Source organism: Pogona vitticeps, chromosome 4, assembly GCF_051106095.1.
Source record: "Pogona vitticeps strain Pit_001003342236 chromosome 4, PviZW2.1, whole genome shotgun sequence".
Taxonomy (NCBI): Eukaryota; Metazoa; Chordata; class Lepidosauria; order Squamata; family Agamidae; genus Pogona; species Pogona vitticeps.
Genome location: NC_135786.1, coordinates 71,829,434 through 71,850,966, shown reverse-complemented (window position 1 = coordinate 71,850,966; position 21,533 = coordinate 71,829,434). Strand labels below are relative to the sequence as shown.

General features: G+C 42.8%; 1 protein-coding gene across 5 annotated transcripts in view; it reads left to right on the top strand.

The window, feature by feature from the left end:
• The first annotated feature begins 10,908 nt into the window (after positions 1 to 10,908).
• FYB2 (FYN binding protein 2) overlaps positions 10,909 to 21,533 on the top strand; it is a 49,953-nt gene continuing 39,328 nt past the window's right edge. For 2 of the 5 annotated variants that reach the window (XM_078392913.1, XM_072997668.2), the window contains exons 1-3: positions 10,923 to 11,091; positions 18,975 to 19,074; positions 19,891 to 20,758. In XM_078392913.1, the coding sequence (XP_078249039.1) occupies positions 19,072 to 19,074; positions 19,891 to 20,758 (871 nt within the window). In that variant the 5' untranslated portion in view covers positions 10,923 to 11,091; positions 18,975 to 19,071. Of the gene's footprint in view, positions 11,092 to 18,974; positions 19,075 to 19,890; positions 20,759 to 21,533 lie in introns of all 5 variants that reach the window. The other 3 variants (XM_072997666.2, XM_072997667.2, XM_072997669.2) reach the window with 2 other exon arrangements.

Sequence of the window (21,533 nt, the reverse complement as noted above, 5' to 3'; positions counted from 1 at the left end):
TATGAATGATTTACACAGTTGATTTTGGGGCACATGTTATGCTGCTTGTTCTGGGTTATGAAGTTGTTAGCTATGGGTCTGCAAGTTGGGTTTGTTCTATTCAGACCTAGTGCACGTGGCAATCTCAAAGAGGGACCAATCTATTCAGGCAATCATAGAACCATGAAGTTGGACGGGGCCTATAAGGCCATCGAATCCGATCCCCTACCCCCACTCAATGCATCAGTACAAATCAAAAGATTTATTTATTTTATTTATTTATTTATTTTATTTATATCCCGCCTATCTGGTCGTGTGAGGACCACTCTAGGCGGCTAACAACATAAGAATAAACAATAAAAATACATATAACCATATTACTTAACAAAAAAAAAAATAAAAAAAATTATTAAACAGGATAGGAGAGCTGTAGGGTAGAGAGAAATCGTCAGGAATTATCTGTTGGGAAGGCCTGCCTAAACATCCAAGTTTTTAATTGTTTTTTAAAAATACCCAGCGAGGGAGCCGCGCGAATCTCAGGGGGTAAGTCGTTCCAGAGACGAGGAGCCACCGCCGAGAAGGCCCGATTTCTAGTCTTTTCCTTCCGGGCCTCCTTCGGCGTTAGGCTCCTCAGTCTCACCTCCTGGCTCGCACGAGTGACACGGGTAGATCTTGGTGGGAGGAGGCGTTCCGCCAAGTATCGAGGTCCTAAACCGTTTAGGGCTTTATACACAAGCATCAACACTTTGAAGTTGATGCGGAAACGGATGGGCAGCCAGTGCAAAGCAGCCAGAGTGGGGGAGATATGTTGGTATCTTCTCACTCCACTGAGTAATCTGGCCGCCGCATTCTGCACCACCTGTAGTTTCCGCAGCAGTCCCAAAGGTAGCCCCACGTAGAGCGCATTACAGTGGTCTAATCTTGAGATTACGAGCGCATGCACCAAGGTGGTGAGGGCCCCGACATCAAGGTAGGATCGCAGCTGGGCTATCCGCCTAAGGTGGAAAAAGGCGGTGCGGACCACGGACGCCACCTGGGATTCCATAGTGAGCGCCGGGTCTAGATGGATCCCCAAGCTGCGGACCCCGTCCCTGGCGGGCAGGGTCACCCCCCCAAACGTGAGGGAGTTTCCCAAATCCCCTACTGTGGGGGCGCCCACCCTTAGTACCTCCGTCTTGTCCGGGTTCAGCCTCAACCCATTCTCCTGCATCCATTCCAGTACGGTCTCCAGGCAGCGCTGAAGGGACAGAACGGCATCTCCTGCGGTAGGTGAAAAGGAGATGTAGAGCTGCGTGTCATCCGCATACTGATGGCACTGTGCTCCACACCCCCTGATGACCCCACCCAGCGGCCTCATATAGATATTAAACAGCATTGGGGAGATAATCGACCCCTGTGGAACCCCACAATTGAGGCTCCACGGGGCCGAGACACTCTCCCCAAGCTGTACTCTCTGGGGGCGGTCCTCCAAGAAGGAACGGAGCCAGGCCAAAGCCCGGCCTCCTATTCCTAACTCAGAGAGCCTCCCCAGGAGGATACCGTGGTCAATGGTATCAAAGGCCGCTGAGATATCGAGGAGGACCAGCAGAGACATTTTGCCCCTGTCGGCCTCCCTCAATAGGTCATCACACAGGGCGACCAATGCCGTTTCTGTACCGTGGCGCGGCCTGAAGCCCGACTGGAATGGATCCAGGGCATCTGTTTCATCCAGGAGCGCCTGAAGCTGATCGGCCACCACCCTCTCGACTACCTTGCTTAAGAAGGAAACATTGGCGACGGGCCTGTAGTTGCCAATTTCATCCGCCGCCAAGCTAGGTTTCTTTCTAATGGGCCTAATGAGTGTGTCCTTGAGGGCAGAAGGAAATCTGCCCTCAAGGAAAGACCCATTAATTATTACAGTAGCCCATTCCGTTGTTGAAGGCCTGGCTGCCTTGATTAGCCAGGCCGGGCAAGGGTCCAAGGAGGAGGTGGTGGCGCGACAGCGGTCAAGTGCCCTGGCCACAGTGTCGTCTAATTTTTTCTTGAATGCTTCCAAGAAAAAGGTACCTCTCGAGGTAATTGGTTCAATTGCCATATTGCTCTAACAGAATTTTTTCCCTGATATTCAACCAAAATCTGGCTTCCTGTAACTTGAGCCCATTGTAGTGTGTCCTGTACTCTGGGATGATTGAGAACAGAGGTCCAGTCATCAAAAGGTCAAGGCTGGTTGGCTTAAGCACCACAAAGCCAGCAAATCAGAAGCTAAGTATGATGCTTTAACTGCAGATCTGACAATCAGTACAACCAGGAAACCATTGGTCTTTCTGACCCATACCTAAATGGGCAGAATGTAGTGCCTGGGATCAGCAAGAATGCCACACCTTGCCCTGGTTCCTCATTGCCATATATAGTATCTGAAGCTTGTTATGTTAGATCCATCTTCCTCTGAGCTGCTATACTGAAAGGAAAAGGTATCACACAAACAGTTGCACTTGGAGCAGGTAATCCTTCTGAAAATATTGGTGTCCTGGCAGAAATGAATTGTGATCATGTCTGACCTAACTTTGTCAGCCATTGTTGCCATAAAGCAGAACAACTCTGATAATTAATCAACTGCTCCTCAGATTTTGCAGCAGACCTAATACAATGCATGAGAACGTCCTTCTTCATCCATATATCCATAACACTCCACTGACTCTAGAAGCCTTTATTGAATTGCCAACAAGTTACCAATACATTGAACTTTCTAAGTTCTCCACAATTTTTCATCAGACAAAGATGGGATAACATTTGGAGTAAAGAGAAACAATAAAAAATTGGGCCAGATTTGATCTCTGTGACTCTTGAAACCAGACTTTTGCAGATTCCATAGAAGACTGGGGTGTTAAATTTCAATTCACAATTCATCACTGCTCTGCAGACAACAGCTTGGCTTATAGAGGCTTTTTTTTGGGGGGGAGCAACTTGCCTTATCAAAAATACACCCCCATACCTGTTTAGCAAAATGGCATATTAGAACCACTAGATGAAGTAGGTGAAAAGCTAAAATAACTGATAGCTTAGAGATCTCTCTTCCATTCTAGTTTTCATTTTCATATTTAGATAGCGCTTTCTTTAAAATTTCTCAGGGTAATAATAATAATAATAATAATAATAATAATAATAATAATAATAATAATAATAATAATAATAATAATAATAATAATAATAATAATAATAATAATAATAATAATAATGGTGGTGGTGGTGGTGGTGGTGATGATGATGATGATGATGATGATGATGGATGTGCAATAAATTTTATTGGTCTGTCAAATAATTAATAAATTAATCCAGTAAAAATTGTCACTACCTACCCTATCTGCATTTAACTTGAGGATTAATATACATCCTGTAAACATTTTCCTAACCCCCAAAACCTGCCCAAACTGAATGCAACCTGATGTAGGTAAAGCTGGCTTAGCTCGCCCTCTACTGGGGAACTGCAGCAAACCTTCTCTGCCTGCCAGTTATGAGTCTCGAACAGCAATGTGATCTGAACTGGTCATACCAAACACTTGCAAATGTAGTGAAGCTTATATACAGCTGCTGCTAGACAGCTTGGTGAGCTGAGTGTCTGACTGAGGAGCCAGAGACTGGGAACTCCAATCCCCACTGTGATTCCTGGGAGAAGAGTCTGCTTATGTAGTTTGGGGCAAATTGCATGGTTCTGGAGCACCACTGAAGAAAGGACTGCTTTATACTTAGAAAAGCCTGGACATGGTCACCAAAAGTTAGCACTGTGATGCAAACAGTAATTTGAAGGAACCTTCTCATGTAATGGGCCTGCCTTCTTCACTGCATTTTGCAGATGCAATGCAGTTAGTGCATTCTGTTTGCTAGTGTGTGCTATCTTTGGCTAGAAATTCCCTGTGTCTTAATGGCTCTAGCAAACCTTGTTCCATCCTTTCTTCTTCCACAGAAAAGATGGAGAGAAAGTAGTCTTCTAACTAGCACCTCTAGGAGAATGAATTACTGTAATAAGAAAACATGGTTGCATGCCAAACTATTCTCATCCAATTTTCTCATGAAGTTATGGATTTCCACATTGTCTGTATGAGTGTGAATGAAAAGCGCAAGGAAGTGCTTTTTGAAAAAGGAAGAACCTGTAGATACTGGCCTTGAGAGAGAGAGAGAGAGAGATATGAATTGGGAAGGGCTCATAAAGCTCCAAAGCTCATGTTCAGGAAGAATTCTTATTACTTGCCAGCACAACAAGTAATAAGCATTTTACCCTCCCACAACAAGATTTCTGAAGAGACACTAGGCTGGCAATCAGGATGGGCAAATGAAACCTGACCAATCATAAAAGAAAGTTCAATAGAACGCAAGATACAGAGAAGAGTAAAACAATGAAAACACATATTTGATAAACAAGCAGCTTTTGGCATTTAAGGGTGCTCTGTTCTAGTATCATGCTAACTCTATTATCTGGACCAGCCATTCTCAATAGGAGCTATACGGTCTCTTGGGGGACCTGGCACAATTGAGGAGGGGCCACAGACTGCAAACAATTCTTCACGCACCACCTTACAAAGTTCATTATACAATTTATATAAATCTAAATTCAGCCTATATTTCTTTTATACTGTGTTTACGGCCCTGCTTCCCCCCCCCCCCAAAAAAAAGATTGAGAATGGCTGGTCTAGACTGACCAATAGTAGAAACCCACATATGAATGCATTATGCATAACACTAAAGGATGTCAGCATTTTCTACAGTTTAAAATGTGGAATCAAGAAATGGTGCTACAACTGGATGCAACAGAATGCACATATAACTCAGACTGTCATTCAGTGCAAGACTGTTTGCTGTGTATACCAGCAGTCATGGGACTTATTATCCCTCCATGAGAATACAGTAGAATAATCTATGAACAGAAGTCCAGTTAAGAATAACACACATGTGGAACCTCCTATCCATTGTAGACGTGGCTTTAGTTCAGGTCAGATTGCCATATGTTGAGACAATGGGCATTCTAGCAAAGGATCACAACTTACAAAAATAACACCTTCAGGTCAGTTTGTGATGTTTGTCTGAGTCTGAAGATTCTCAAGCTGCTTGAATGAAATATACCTACTTTCATTTCACACATCACCTGCTACTGGGTGGGTTATTGCCAGTTTAGGAAAAACCTGCGTTTCAATGACTACCTTTAAAGGAGGGGAGTTGACACCACATAAGAAAAGCACATAGTTTTTAATCACATACACTGCCTTGGTTTCTTTCTTTCTTTTTTTTTTAAGGAGAAGGGTGCAGTAAAAATTAGAGATAGGCACTTTGTGCACCTGACAGCTTTGTACAAAGCGGCACCACAGGTGCTCCATGGACCTTCTCCCCATCCCCTGGGCTGGTTGGGCCACTTACCTGTCATTGTCTGGGCTGCTCACTGTTCTTTGCCTGTCACCAGGGTCCTTCTGCTCTGGCAGCATGCCAGTCTGGGCAGGAGCTCATGTCATCCAACCCTGCCTCCTCCAGCAGCTGACCACTCCATCAAGGAGGTGGGACAGGGATTCTCCCATGCAGCTGACAAGTGGTTGGCTGCCTGAGGAGACAAGCAAGTGCTGGCCAGGCTCCTACCCAGATAGGCACTCTGCTGGAGCAGAATGACCCCAGTGACATGTGATTGCAGGTAAGTGGTCCAAGCAGACCAGGGGGTGGGAAGAAGGTCTGTGCAGCATCTATAGTGCCGAGCTGACAGCTTTGCATGAATCTGTCAGGCACACAAAGCACCCATCTCTAATACATATCAATCCATTGATCCATCCATCCATCCATCTGTACATACATACATATTCCTTCTTTCCACTTCATTAGTTTTCCAGTGTCAAAGCTGGATTAGTTTGAACCCATACTGGGATTGAGACACAGTAGCTGCTGAACTCCTGGTTTGGCATTTTGAAAGAAATCACTTGTGAACACAGTTCTTTACCCTAAATGCCGAAAGACTGAGGAGAATTTTATTTTGTTTAAAAAATCTTCACTATGGAGGTGGAGTTGGGACGAGATTCAATAAATTCTTCTGCTCAGTTAAGTTGAAGCTGTCAGATAGAGCTGCTCCAGGAACTAGCCCTGATGCCTTGCTCAGTCTCCTTGCTGTGTTTTCTCTGAAAACAGCAGTACTGATGTGAGAAAAACAAAACAACAGCTGCTTCCAGTGGAGAAAACAGACCTGTTGTTGAGAGAAAAGTACAGCTGCAAAGAGGCAATAAATTGGGGTCCAAAACCACAAAGCTTCTTGACAAATGACTCCCCATCTGTGGGTTTCATCCATCAGAGACATGAGTACCATTTCGGGGTGGTGGTGGTAAGCAACCCACATTACATACTCATGATCCTGCTGCCACTTTTCCCCAATAACAGTTGAAATCAGCCAAGAATATGCTTTCATCCTCTGATCTGTAGAATGTTAGACCATTTACTAAGTAGAAGAGGTGAGTACAAAAGGGAATGTGTTAGCTGCTTCAGTAGGCCCAGAGTATCCAGTCTCCCATAAACTTACCATAAGCCCCTGACAGGTCCCATTTTGCATCCTGTTGCTAGAAGGGATGGATGAAATCTTGAGTGCCACCTTTTGAGGGTTCCTGGTAACTTCTTGGGAAACCTAGAAGCCCTTGGCCTGTGTAGGAGAAGGCAGGCCTGCCAGCCAATTGGATGCATCCTGGCTGCAAAAAGTCTGTCTCTTGTCCTATTGAAAGCAGCAATGCTTATTCCTCTGCACCAGCTAATCTACATCCTTTGCTCTCTCTCTCTCTCTCTCTCTCTTTTTGTATAGCATTTGTGCTTGCTGAAAAGGAAGAATCCATTGGTTTAACTAGATCAATGTTCTGTGTTTTATTTTTCTTCTTGTTACAGCCTTATTGAATGTGATGGTAAGGGACATTGGGCTGGATGCTGTTTGATGGGAATGAGGCCAAAGTGCCTGCATCGTATAGTGAGGATCCCCTTAAGGGATCATGGGGGGAAAGGGTTTTGAGTACTCCTGCCCAGATTAGATCAGCAGTTCTGGCATACCTTGGATGACAGAGGGTCCACACAGTGGGGGAGGGGAGTTGCTCAGGTGGCATCCATATTCTGTCATTGTAGGTTTGGGCATAGCAAGCAGGTAGGGCTGGATGGCCCATCCAAAGGCAAGCAAGCAACCTCCTATCTGGATCTGTGCCCTGTGTGCAACATTGTTTGAACTGTGTCTTAAGAACTGTGACCAGTTCTGGGTGACTGATTTTAGAGAATGTCGGCAAACCAGCTCATGTTCTGCAAAGTGTAACCAGAATGAAGAAGGGTGTGGAAACCAACTCCTCTTATGAACAACTAAAAGAACTACTTAACGTTTGGCCAGGAGAAGGGAAGAGTTAAAGGGTAGACATAACACCAGTATTCTTATAGCTGAAGAGCTGCTAAGCCAAAGATGAGGAAAGTTTGTTCTTGGTCCCCCCATAAGGTTGACGTAGAACTAGAGGCTGGAAATAAATTTGTTTGTTTCTTTCTTTAATTGAACTTTTATCCCACCCATCTACTCTGGGCAGCTTAGAGAAGAACGTATTAAATAAATGTAAGATAATGCAGAATGCAGAACACAAAATGCAGAAGATGAAAATAACAATAAAAGAACAACAAGCCAAGCATCATAAGCATAAACCAAGAACACGTAAAAACCCTCAAGGATGGTGACAACAAATCAACTGAAATGTACACAAAATGTTTTGAATTTTCTCTCATGCAGAGAGAATGGACCCAAATGTCTCTTTAAATAGCACTGTTTTCACTTGCTTCCTGAATGATAGCAGGGAGGGAGCACACTTGCAGGCAGTGAATTCCACAATGTTGTGGCCACCACTGAAAAGGTCCATTCTCTGGGCCTCTTGCAGCAATGCTGAATGAGATGATCAGGTGGCTCAGTAGTAGATCTTACAGAGAGATGCTCTGACAAGTACTGAGGTCCCAAACCATTTAGGGCTTTATAAGTTAACACTAGCACTTTGAATTTGGCATGGAAGCAGACAGGAAGCCAGTGCAGATCTGCTAGGATCAGGTCAAATCTAGAAACTCCAGTGATCAGTCTGGCAGCCACATATTGCACTCGCTTTAACTTCCATGTCACTTTCAAAGGCAGCCCTGTGTGAAGAGTGTGGCAGTAATTGATTCTCAAGACCACCAGTGCATGAACACGTGTGGTCAGGGATTTCCTGCCCAGGTAGGATCACAACTGTGCAATCCGCCAAACATTAAAAAAGGTAGATGGCATAAATGTTTTTCTCCATGCAGAATGCCAGGTCCAAGAGCATGCCCAGATTGAGGACCTGGTCATTTAGGGAGAGTGTGTCCTCCATTCAAAAAATCTGGACCACCAAGTGTTCGTCAACCTTCAAATGCACATCCATCTAATACAGATAACTTACCACCCTGTGTTGGAGGTCCTGCATTGAGCAAAGGGTCACATAGAAGACCTTCACATTCTTTCAAAAGCACTTGTACAAAGTATTCTACAAATTTAAAACCTTGCAGTGACGGTACAGTAACTGAACTAAGTTAAAAATGCCCCAAAGGCTCTTGGGAACTTGAGGTGGGCTTTCCCCTGCTCAGACTCTGCGCATAGCACCCTACTGTGAAAAATGTTACTTGGGAAGAAAAATGTCTGGCAATAAAAACCTTCTTTTTTGGTCTATGGAAATGACTGTACATATTTTTACTTTGTATTTATGCTTTAGGAGACCTCGTTGTAGCTTGAGATATATAAGGGAAAACATTGCTGCTAACATGATGAAAGATTATGGCTGTCTCTCCTCGGGCTTACCGTTGTTAAAGATGAAAAACATGGCATGGGTAAGGATGGGGGTGTTCTCTCAGAGCTGTTCTACACATTGTGGACATCTTGCAGCTGTTTTAAATTGCTCCGTGTGGTAACTGTCAGCAATACATCACTAGTTATCTGCTGTTTTGGATCACAACACAGGTGATGCCATATTCAATATGGTACAGCAGGTCCTTCTCACACTTTCCTAAAAATCTGTAAATGTCAGGGGAGGATGGCAACTATGGCAAACCCTTCTATACCTTACTCCCACTGTCAACTTTGTATTCTTGTCTTGCTGCCTGTTGGATGCCATATACCAACTTTTTTAAATCTCTAAAACTGGCCTGGTCAAAGTTTAGTGGAACTACAGCATAATTGTAATGTAATGGGAGGCAACTCCATTCTTTTCATGGTTTAAAGGCAAATTTTTGAACAAGTAAGAAAATCCTGGTAGATGTTGTGGGTTTTTCGGGCTATTTGGACATGTTCTGAAGGTTGTTCTTCCTGACATTTCACCAGTCTCTGTGGCTGGCATCTTCAGAGAACTGGAGTAGGAACTCAGTCCGTGCTCTGTTGCTGTTTGTTGGATAGTTGAGTATTTATACTTTGTCCTTTTCAGGAGATAGGGTGATCAGTGTGTTTTTGTTGTGGATGTATTGTTGTGATAAGTGGGAGAGATTATCTGTCACTGTGGTTGATGGGTGTCTTTAGCAGGTCTTTTTTGTACAATGATCCCTGGTCCTTGTGGCTGGGTAGAGTTCGTTGACCTGCAGGCTGTATTTCCTAATGCTGGAAGCCAGACCTTAGTCAGTTTCAGACTTTCCTCTTTTTTGTTGAAGCTATGCTGATGTTTATGGATTTCAATGGCTTCCCTGTGCAGTCTATAATAATGATTGCTGCTGTTGTCCAGTACTTCAGTATTTTGAAACAGAATTTCATTTCCAGCTTGTTTTAGGGCATGTTCAGCTACTGCAGATTTTTCTGGTTGTTTTAGTCTGCAGTGTCTCTCATATTCTTTGATTCTGGTGTGAATGCTGTGTTTTGTAGTTCCAATATATACCTGGCCACAAGTGCAAGATATCCGGTATACTCCTGAAGTGGTGAGGGGGTCCTTTTTTTCCTTTGCTGACCGCAACATGTGTTGTATTTTTGTGGTGGGTCTGAATACTGTTTGTAGGTTGTGTTTTCTCAAAGGTTCCCTGATTTTGTCCTTGTATTCTTCTGTTTCCATGATTACTATGGCGTTGCCTTTGTCTGCTGGCAGAATGATGATGTCTGGATCTGAGTTTAGGGACTTGATAGCATTCCTCTCCTTTCTTGTTATGTTGCTTTTGGGAGGGTCAACTTTTTGTAGGAAAATCCTGGTATAGTACTTGTTTTCATGTAAAGTGGATGGAGGAACATCAGGCACATTGACCTAACCAAGCACACTGAAACTCCATGGGTTTCAGTGAAGAAAGTTAACTGTTACATTAACTTTTTAAAATGAACTGGAGTTAAACTGGTTTTGTCTCTGTACATGTGAAATGTAATTAGTCTGCCTCAATCTACTGCTAATTTTGAGGTGACCTGAAGGGTTTTTTAACCTCCTTTTAAAAAAAGCCAAAAAGAAATCTGGGAAAACAAATCTTGAAGTAGTTGGGCTGGAGTTTTATAGCAAAGTGGCAATCTATTAACAGAAGATCTTTACTACGTAGATAAGAAATAAAAGTGTGATGTTCTATATCTCCCACAAATATCCATACATACACACCTGTTTTCAGAATTCATTCTGTGGCAGAATCTGGGTCAATTCAGAGGAGGGATAGCATTATTTCCCAGACCTAGCTGTGAATCTGCTAGACAAATATATATACATTTCCCCTTTAATATACAGACTTTTGCCCAGTTTTCTGACTAATTTATTCATTTATTTACAATCCAAGGCAGCAGAGCCATCAAATTCACATGTAACTATAGTGTCCCCTTTCCAGTGTTAACAGTTTCCAGAAGCTGACATTTCATTTGTGCGTATGTATGTGTATTTTACTCAAGTTGGGTTCTCCCACAAAAACAGGGAAGAGCTATTTACAGGTGAGACTAGTCTGCTTCCTTATGCCCTGAGGGTTTGATGAGGGAGGAGCTCAGGTTTAAATCTTCAACGTCAGCCTAACTGCCTCTCGCTGCAGGATTTCTCTGAGCTCCTTGTGGAGAGAGGAAGTTCCTGGGACCTCTGTTCTGAGAGCAAACACTCACGATGGGGAGGAACTCAGAACCACTTTGTAAAGAAGTATGACAACAGGAGCAGAGACATGGATATGGTAAACAATTCTTGGGGGGTGTCTGTGTCTGTTTTCTTTGTGGGGCACTTACCCTGTTCATTGTTTAAAAGAGTTTTTCTCCAGTCACTTGCAACACAGCTTTAACTTTTCATGAATTACTTCAGTGATCAGGAAACCAGTTTAACTTTTCAGGAACTGGCCAGCTAGGAGGCAAAACATGGTTTTCAAGATTTTGGCTTCTTCTTATTAATTGCAGGGGGGACCTGCTGTGCAATGTCGGGGCTGGCAAAGTTGTTTTTCCTCGTCTTCCAGTGCTAAAAAAAAAAAAAAAAAAGTGAACCGGTAGTTATGTGGAGCTAGTTAAAAATTAATAGGATCTTATTCTTAGCTATTTAGTTCCGGAGCCTATGTGGTATAGTGGTTAGAGCATCAGAGGCAGCGTCTCAGTGATGAAACTCATGCGGCTCAGTCCCCTTCCCTCAGACTCTCCTGTTACAGAGGGGATAAAATGAAGAGGAAAGGAAACATGTGCAGTGCCTTGAGTGCATTAGAGGGAAGGCAAGATAGAAAGGTTCCTATTAAGTAGATTTTATTAGTTCAACTGGGATTAAACTTTAGACTTCTAGAGTCAATTAGAATAATGATTTTAACATACCTGCACAGTTGCTTCTCAGTAGACACAAGCAGTGCACATACGTATGGTTAAGAGCTCTTATCATCTTAATGTCTTTACCTTTTCATGGGTGGGAGCTGGGTACCTGGCACATTTGATTGTAACAGGGATGTAAATCCTGCACCCTGGCAGCATTTATAACGGCTGCAGTCCTGAATGCACTAAGGAACATGGTCAATATGCTGATGCTGATCCTAGAGCCAGTGAATCAATTGTTGAATCAACACTGAAGTAAATCTCACTGTTTCAATGGGACTGCTCTGGCTAGAGGCCCCCAAAAGGATTCTGGCCAGTGAGATTTATTTCTTAGTAATCCCATATCTAGTTGCTGTAGTGTTGATCCAACTGTTCTGGTAGATTACCCCCTCTCTCCTGGATTTTTCTAGCTGCTCTTATTTTGACTGCAAAACTACCAGAGTAATCCTTTCCTTGTCATCTTTTCTGATTTTTTGAGAAGGTTTGGGTGGATTTCCCAGGGGTGCCAGCATGAGTAAATATTTCCTGGCTGTCCTGTGTCATCAAACTCTACTCTTGGTGTCTGACGCATGTAGCAAAATTCCATTCAGTTGTGTCGGCCGGGGTCAGAGTACTGCTTTGATTAAACAAGTGATAAATGGAGCAGGCTGCTCTTCAGGATCACAAAGGTTAATGGTGTTAACAAAGTGAAACTGTTAAGATAATACCCTATAAAGCTATTTATGTATGTATGTATGTATTTATTTATTTATTTATTTATTTTCATGGAATTGCATTTTCTAGTGCTTCTCCTGCATCTTGGAGAAGTGTGTGTGTGTGTGTGTGTGTGTGCATGCAAAATATTTTTACCCCAACTTTCTTCTTAAATAAAGATTCAAGGCAGCTTACATAATTAAAAGGCACCATGTAAAGCTCACAGTGAGTATAAAATATCAAAAGAACAAACAAACAGCACAGTAAAAAATTGTAAACAAAAGCAATACAAAACACAGTCAAAGCAGTAAAGTACAAAAATCATTTTAAAAAAAAAAGACCCACATAGGCAGGCAGTTGTTAAGGGAAAGCTTGCCCGAAGAGAAAGGTCTTTGCCTACTTTCGGAAGGACAGCAAAGATGGGGCCAGGCTGGCCCCCTGTGGGAGGCAGTTCCAAAGTTTTGGAGCAGCAACAGAGAAGGCCTGTGCCCCCAAACAAGTGTGCTTGTGAAGGTGGGGGGATCAAGAGAAAGGATTCTCCTGATGATCTTAACATCTAGTCAGGCTCCTAAAGGGAGAGGCAGTCCTTGACACAGCTTGAACCTAAACCATTTAGGGCTTTATAGATTAGAACCAGCACTTTGAATTGTGCCCGGAAACAGATTGACAGCCAGTGGAGCTGCTGTAACAGGGTGGTTATATGATCCCTGTAACCAGCTCAAGTTAGCAGTCTGGCTGATGTGTTTTGCACCTGCTGAAGTTTCCTGACACTTTCCAGAGGTAGTCCCATGTAGAGTGTGAATTATAACCAGTGACCAGTGCTGGCTGAGGATGGTGGTGGTATCGGGCAACCTTTCACATTCTGAGTCTCCTACAATGGACACGTCCTACTCCATCATAGAGCTCACTGTGAACGTTGTCACATTTTCAAGACATATTGTGCAGGGTTAAAACAGAGGAGAGAAGAAAACCATGTACGTAGCCCTGAATGATTCAGGGGAAAGGCATGATAAACATGGACATTTGCTTCAGAGGAGAGAACTCAAAGTTTGATCCCTTAGTCCATCTAGAGCCAAAGTGATATCTCTGTTTCGTTTATGAAGCTTTCCTTTATAACTAAATGATGTTCTGCTTGAATGTAGCATTTTAAAAAAAGCCTGGGTTCCTGACATGCTCTGTGATATTAAATTCTGGAGATCTCCGCAGTAATTTCTTTTTCACTGACAAGTGAATAGTATTCTATGAGCACATGGCAGTACATTTAAACTGCAAGTCTACACTTTCTTTCCTGAGAGCAGGGTCCCCAGAATTCCATGGAGCTATATTCTGAGTAGATACATACAAAGAGGCACAGAAAATCTTGTTTAACCTCACAGATCCCCAAATTCTTGACCATGGAATACCACTGGTCGGGGGCTGGTCGCAGCAGGAAGTGGCTTTGTTTTACCACCAGGCTAAAACTTGACTTCATCTGATGATTGTTGCCTGTTCTCAATGTATTGGATTACTGTGTTTATTTTGATTAGGTTGAACTTTTTAGAACTTGCTTTTAAGGAACTTAAGGAGGAGTCACCCGGAGAACTGTGGATAAAGAAAGAGAGAAATTTTAATGAATATATACAATTGATAAAGAATTCACTCTTCTACTTCTTGACTGGCTGCAATGATAACAACCTTCTGCTCTTCTCAAAACTTCTGTGTGGTGCCTTACTTTTCACAAAAGACATGGTAGGGAGGAATAAACAGCAGTGTGTTCTGCCTTCAGACAAATATTTAAAAAAATGAACTGAATCAAGGGTGTTTGTGTGTTTCTAAGGAGACCACAAGTTGAAGCAAAGAACTCAGAGGCATTAGTAGGGTGGAGCAGCACACTGGTATCCAAATGTCACAATGAGAAATGGGGGAAAGAGAAAGGAAAAGAAATCAAGAAGAAACAGCAGACTCCCTGTGCAGACACCCTTCATTGTCTTTGTAAGAAGTAGTCCAAGACGACAGTGCCCATTGCGCTTTTTACAGACCCTCACTCACCCAGTTTCCAGTTATCATGTTATGAATCTGGTGGAGACTTTTCCCTGGTAGTGGGAGGGAAAATGTGGTGGTGGTGGTGGGGGAAGAGGGCACCAGCTCTATAGACTGCCACGGATGCAGTTCTGTCCTCATTGCACTATTTAGTCCATGACCTGGCCTTGTCATTCATAGGAATGGGATCTTCACAAAGAACCAGAAACACACAAATAGCACCAAGGATCTGGCCATGATCAACCAGGACTGACATCAAAAGGCCCAACTGCTATGCCCTTTATTCCAATCATCTCAGGAAGATTATGTGCATTCCCAAAGCATCATTTCTAGAAAGAAAATTATTTTTTTAAAAAATACCACAGTTAATCAGAATTATAAAAACAGTGAGTGACATTACATAACAGATACAAGTTTTGACTAAAACCCCAAGTATCTGTTAAATATTGGTGCAGTATGTATGCTGTTCCAAATATTGTTGGTTTTTGCAGTTCTGAGGGTGTTATTTCTTATATCTGCAAGTGCTTATAATATTGTGTGAAATGTCTTGATATTGTTCCAAACCCCCCAATGACTACGGGGACCATGGAAGTATGTTTCATCCAAAAGTGAGATGTTTCAATTGTCAAGTCTTTGTATTTTGTTACTTTTTCCAGTTCTTTATCTTCAACTCTGGCATCTCCTGGAATTTCAATGTCAATTATCCAAACATTCTCCTCCTCCTCCTCCTTATGACTTGCATATTCCCCCATAGTACTTACAGCATTCTCTGGGCAGTTTACAACATATGTAAGCAAGGAACTCTTCCCCTCCACCTTGAGCTGGTTACTCGTTTTACCAACCTTGGAAGGATGGTAAAACGAGTAACCTTGAGGAGGCTACCTGACTCTGTTGGGATTAAACTTGGGGCATGAGTAGTGTTTTGGCTGTAGTACTGCAGTTTAATTACTGTGCCATGGGGCTCAGTCTTACCATTTCAGCTTATGCTTTGGTAGCATTCAGATGCTGGGCCAGCAACTAGTTTCATCCTTCCCCTCAACTGGTTATGTTGTAGAACTGGTCAAATTATCCAAACTTTGAGACCTTAAAAATGAATCCAGCACTTATGCTTGGGTGTATCAGGAGCTGAATAAGGCCCACAGCTTGTTGCAGGAGCAGTAGGCTGTCTTATATGGCATCAGACTCTTTCCTCACCTGGTCCAGTATTGTCAACTCTGACTGGCAGCTTCTCTCCAAGGTTTCAAGCAGGATTATTTTGCAGTCCTACCTGATGATCCTGAATGTTCTCTAGTGATTTCCAGTAAAAATTCCATAACCAGGCATGGCCCTGGTTGGCTTCCAAAATCAGCTGTGGTCAGAATAGTACGGTGGTGTCTGAAAGGTTAATCCGGTTGAGATTCAGAAGTGGCACAATCCCATATCTACTCTCAGTGCTAATCTCTGGCCAGGTAGAAATTTATTTGTTGTATTCATATTGCAGCTTTCCTCCAATGATTTCAAGATGTCTTCCTTCCTCATGCGGGTGAGGTAGACAGTCACTGGGGAAATTTCATGGCTCAGTGGGAGATACAAACTGGATCTCTCTGGTGCCTACACAGGGATTATTCAACTCAGCATTGTGAACACACATAGAGAAAAGCCTCTAGCCTGACTCTCCTCACTCACTGCATCCTTCTGTTACCATGCCAGATCTGAAGAAGAGAATAGCTCTGCTCATGTGTAAGTTCTACACATGAGCAAGAGCCCAGATTTTCCAGGCTTTTTGCTTCTGTGTAAAGTCTACAGGTGAGCAAGAACCTCTTCTCTTCAGACCCAGAACTGTAGCTATGAAGAATGTGACGGGGGGGGGGGTGGCTAGTCATTCCTCTCCTGATGTTTGTGCAGTGTTGGGTCCAGTGAGGTAGCCTCCACAGCACAGTGGCTGTCTAAATGATCAAAGCTACAAAGAGGCAGATAAATGCAGAGCAAACCCCAAGAAGAATGAAATGTCACTGACGTAACAATGATTGGATTTTAAACAGCAGCAAATGTATTTGACAAGGCAGTAAGTAACAAACACTTAAACGACTACCAGTGGAATTGCAAAATGGCTCATTCTGCACTGAGGTGTGTTGGGGGAGAGAAAACATGAAATAAAATTCAGCATTGCTCCCCCTCCCTGCATAAATCTTCTCTGTATGTTACTAATGATTGATGAACAGCCAATGTAGGAATGAGTAGTCATTTCTTAATGCTTGGCCTGTAGGCTAGTCAGAAGAAACCATGTACTGAAGAAGGAGTAGCCTATTACATGAGGGTCTGTTCTATGTAGGAACGCCATTGTCATTGGTTATCATGCCCAGGGTCAGTGGCACCAGGAACTCACGAGGATGTATACATATGGAGATCAGTTTCTGACAGACTTCATAACTTATGAGGATCCAAAGAGCAGATAAATGTTAAGAAAAAGGAGGAAACATTAGCTGTATGAATTAATGGGGTAGCCAATACTGTACATTGAGGCAATCTTAATATTCATAAGTAATAGGTGCCTGTTGAATGCTGATTGATGTGTTTCTGTTTCTTTGTTTGTAAGCCTATATAATGTAATGTATATGAACTAGTAGTTCCCAGTTCTGACTCAACTGAACTACACTGAATAAGAAAATAACTCTTGTGCAGCTCAGGAGATCCTCTCTTCCCTCCACCCAAGACATCTGATCTAAATACTTCTCAGTTGGGTGCTCAGTCTGTGGGTTTCCACTAGGAGCGACATGTTTGTCGTTACAGTGGACCCTCTACTTACAGAATTAATCCATATTGGAACGGTGGCTGCAGGTTGAAAAGTCTGTAGGTCGAATCTCCATTGACCTACAATGCATTGAAAACCGATTAATCCTGTAACTGGCCGTTTTTGTTCCATTTTTGTTCCATTTTTTTTTTCTGGTCTGTAGGTCAATTCTCAGGCTGCAAGTTGAACCTAAATTTTGCGGCCAGAGAAGTCTGTAACTCAAAAAGTCTGTAAGTCAAGCCGTCTGTAAATTGGGGGTCCACTGTATATAAGTTATTCCAGAGTCAAAGAGCTCAATATATTCAGCTTTTAAATGGACGTACTATACAGAGAAGCAGCAGTGCTTGTGGTGCCCAATGGAAAAAAGGAAGAGGGGTCTACAGAGGATTCATTTTTTTTATTGCAGCTCTGGATTAGTACATAAAATCAAAAAGCTTTCCTTAAAACAATGGCGGCAACAACATTCTCCTTTCTAATAGGGGTGGTGGTAATCTGGCAGATGTGTCTTCTTTCACTGTGTCTTCACCCTGCATAGCCCTAATGAAAAAACTCCACAATCAAAGGAGCACCTGGTTTACAGTAAAGGACTATAAACAGAGCTGTGTGCTTAAAGCTGATTTTAAAATATGCACACAGGTATTATGCCCATGCTTCAGAAACAATGATGTTTATTTTGTCTTGGCTTCCACTGGTTGTAGTCATAACTCTGGGCAATATTTTGGATGCAGATCAAATGGTTTTGTTCATATTTCCTTTGTGGGAATGTTAATTGCATATACATTCCAGTTTTGACAAGACTCTGGCATGGTGGGTTTTAGAGATCATACAGCTGGCTGCTCTAGTGTAATCAGAGCAAATGAAATATCTCCTAGGTGCTTTGCATCACAGTATATACTGTGTAAATAAAGGAGTTGACTAAAAGAGGCTATTCGGGATAAACTTTGGGATTTAATATGCTGGATGCAATTAGAGAAAATTAAATAAAATATCAAGACAAGGCTCATCTGTGTTGCCTTCTCATTAAAGGTACCCATATCTTTCTTTAAACATAATAGGACTTCTGTCCTAAGTTGTCTCTTCTCTCTAGTCTTCTGGTCTGAAAAGCTATATCGGAGTAATACAATCTGTCTGGAGGGAACCAATCTGCATGGTTGGTATTCCGTACACCTCACAAACATGTAAGAAAATATATAATATTTATTTATTTATTTTATATACCGCCCATCTGGCAGCCAAGGCTACTCTGGGCATAGTGTATGAGGCAGGTCAAGGCATACAGGAACATCAAGAACAGAAATGGTCACTTCCACTATCATGCTTTACAGTGTCTGGCTTGTGTAATCTGACTCCCTGGGCTGAATCCTGAAGTTACTACCAGGTACAGTGTTGTATTTTAGATGGTACCAAGGTTATTGTAGAACAAACAGGGCTTGAGGTATCAGTTTGGGAGGTCTATTAGAATTTCTTCTCCAAATTCCCACTAGGCCCCCCTAGTTAAAATATGTTGGGACACAGCTTACCTAAGACATTTTATAGTTTTAGAATGTTGAGTTTTCTCCTCAAATATATTTGCCAATGTAGGATTTCTTTAAAGCCAATCTGGTGTGTCAGATTAGGACTCAGGAGACCTGGGCTCAAATCACAGCTCAGGCATGAAAGCTGACCAGAGGGTGGCAGTGATCAACTACTCCTTGTCCATTTCACACCTTGAAAAGCTTACTACATTCAGCATATATCAGGAGCAACTTGGTGACACAAGATTATCTGTAATATTTATTTTCATTGCTCAAGCATGGTGATGTTGGGAGAAGAGTGCATCTCACTGGGGACTGAAGATCTGTGATGGAGATCTAGCAGACTGCAGTAGAGATGGGCATGAATCAGTAAAATGGTAATTCATTTTGATTTGTAGTTCATTAAGATTGAAAAAAATCATGAATTATGAATGTACAATTTTTTCCTGATGAATCAATTAATCAATTCATTTTTAATTTTAAACCCTATAAAACAGCCTCCAAAGCACCTAGAGACACTAAATCTGCAGGGAAGCATTCCCTGATTCTCCTCTACAAGCCCTGCATGTTTGGTGAGGTTCGTGTCTCGGATGTCTGAGTTCTGCACCCACAAGGAGGGCTTCCCAGGAAAGTTACCCCAGGCACCTGGAAACACCAGAACCACAGAAAAGCTTCTACTGACTCTCCTATACAATATCTCCAAGTTTGGTGAAGACTGGGTTTCAGACATCCAAGTTATACACCCATAAAATGCATTCCCCCCGCAGGAAAGCAGCTGGCTTCAGAAACCCCAATCTTCACCAAACCTGGAGGGATTGTAGAGGAGAGTCATGGGAAACTTCTCTGTGATTTTGGCATCTGTAGGTGCCTGGAGGGAACTTGGACATCTGAAACCCAGTCCATCAATCTTGGAGGGATGGTAGAGGAGAGTCGGAGGAAGCTTTCTTTAAATGTTGGTGTCTCTAGGTGCCTTGAAGACTGTTTTATAGCCAAGGTAAAGGTTAAGAACCTAGGTTAAGAGCTAAGAACCACTCTGTGTATTAGTCAGCCCCAGCCAGAACATGTCTGGTTTGGACATGACCCTGTTGCATTATATTTTTCTTCAACGCTGTGACTATTCTCTGTTCACTAACTGTTTTGGAATTTTTGTGCTCAAGTCGCAATTCATGGTTGCCTGTCCTTGGTTATTTTAGGAAAGAGCTGAAGACTTCAGGACCCTTCGAGCAAAATTCCAAAATGAATCCAGCAAGCCCTCAGGAGAAATCAGCCTACGGCAACATCTTGGTGCCAGTTCAACACCTTCTCCTGAACCCAAGACTGTGTATCGAGTACAACCTCCAGAAATCATCCCACGGCAAGGTCCCACTTCTAAGGCTGCCCCTTGTGCCAAGCCCAGGTCCTCACACCTGTCACAAGTCCCAGATCATGAGCAAAAGCCTGCATATATCAGCTTAGCAGCAGCTGAATCACAACTCAGTGGCACATCCCAGAAATCTGAGACAACACCTATCAAACCTATGGTCCTGCCCAGAGTCAAGCTTTGTGAGTTGTCTGAAATAAGGAAAAACAATGAAAAGAAAGCTACGGGGTCTCCAGAAACTCCGTGGAAAGCATCTGTGCCTGTGGCCCATCCTCAAAAACAACGTCCAGTGTCCTGTGGCTACTCTCAAGAATCCGGTTTAGCAGATCATTCTTTCCATAGCACTCTGCGCATTTGGGAAAGTGCTGCAGCATTGCAGGGAGACCAGATGTCTTCCACATTGCCACCCCAACGCCCAAAACGGACAACATCTCTTGCACAGCTAAGCACTAGCAATAATAATTCTGTCACTGTGGAGGAGAAAGCTGAAATGTGTGAAAATGTCCAAGCCTTGACACTTGCTGCACCACAGAAGCCTTCTCAAGGGGACCTGACTCCTTTTCCCGCGGTGTCACCACCTCTTCCACCGAGGGGCCAAACAGGTTCAGAGAATTTGACACCTGGAGGTCTTAAAATTATAAATTCTTCCCCCAGTACTAATAAGATGGGCAGACCAAGCAAGACTCTGCAGTCTTTAACTGGTAAATTTCATACATTTAATGCCTTTTTAAAACTATGTCTACTGAACTAAGAAGACAGAGAACAGCTATAGGTGTTCCCCCCCTTGTGTGTGTGTGTGTGTGTGAGAGAGATAGGTATGGAACATGATAGGTGAACTGTCTGAGAGATAAGAAACAGACCTCAGGCAGAGGTGGTTGACCTGAATATCCTTCCCAGATTTTCAGATGTGAGCATGAACTGTATTCAGATGTGTATCAACCTTGTTTTGTTTGGAAGTTGGGATTTTTTTCCCAAGATGTGAGGCAGAAAAAAATGAAGCAGCTTAGTTGCTCAGCTGTGTTGTTTCAAAACAAACAAAAACTTGGGGAAATATTTGACGATGGATTTTTCAGACAATTGTACATCCTCATTTACCATTGTGTAGAAGGTTCACAGTGAGTAATAATAATAATCATGTGCTGTCAAGTCAATTCCAGAGTTTTCTGGTTTGAGAGTACTCAGAAGTGTTTTACTATCCCCTTCTTCTGGGGGTGTCCTGGGATTGTGCAGCTTGCCCAAGGCCACAGAGGCTGGCTCTACTCATAGGGGACGCAGTGGGAAATCTAACCCCCAACCTCTGTCTCCACAGATACCTAAAGCATTGAGCTATCCAGCCAGCTGTCATAGTAAGTAGGGCATGATAAAGATGTTGCTTGGTGTTAGGCTGGATTTAATCAGTATGCATTCCCAGAACTGCATAATAGGCAGATTTGGAACACAGCTGAGGGACTTTGTGCTATAATGAATGATCTAAGG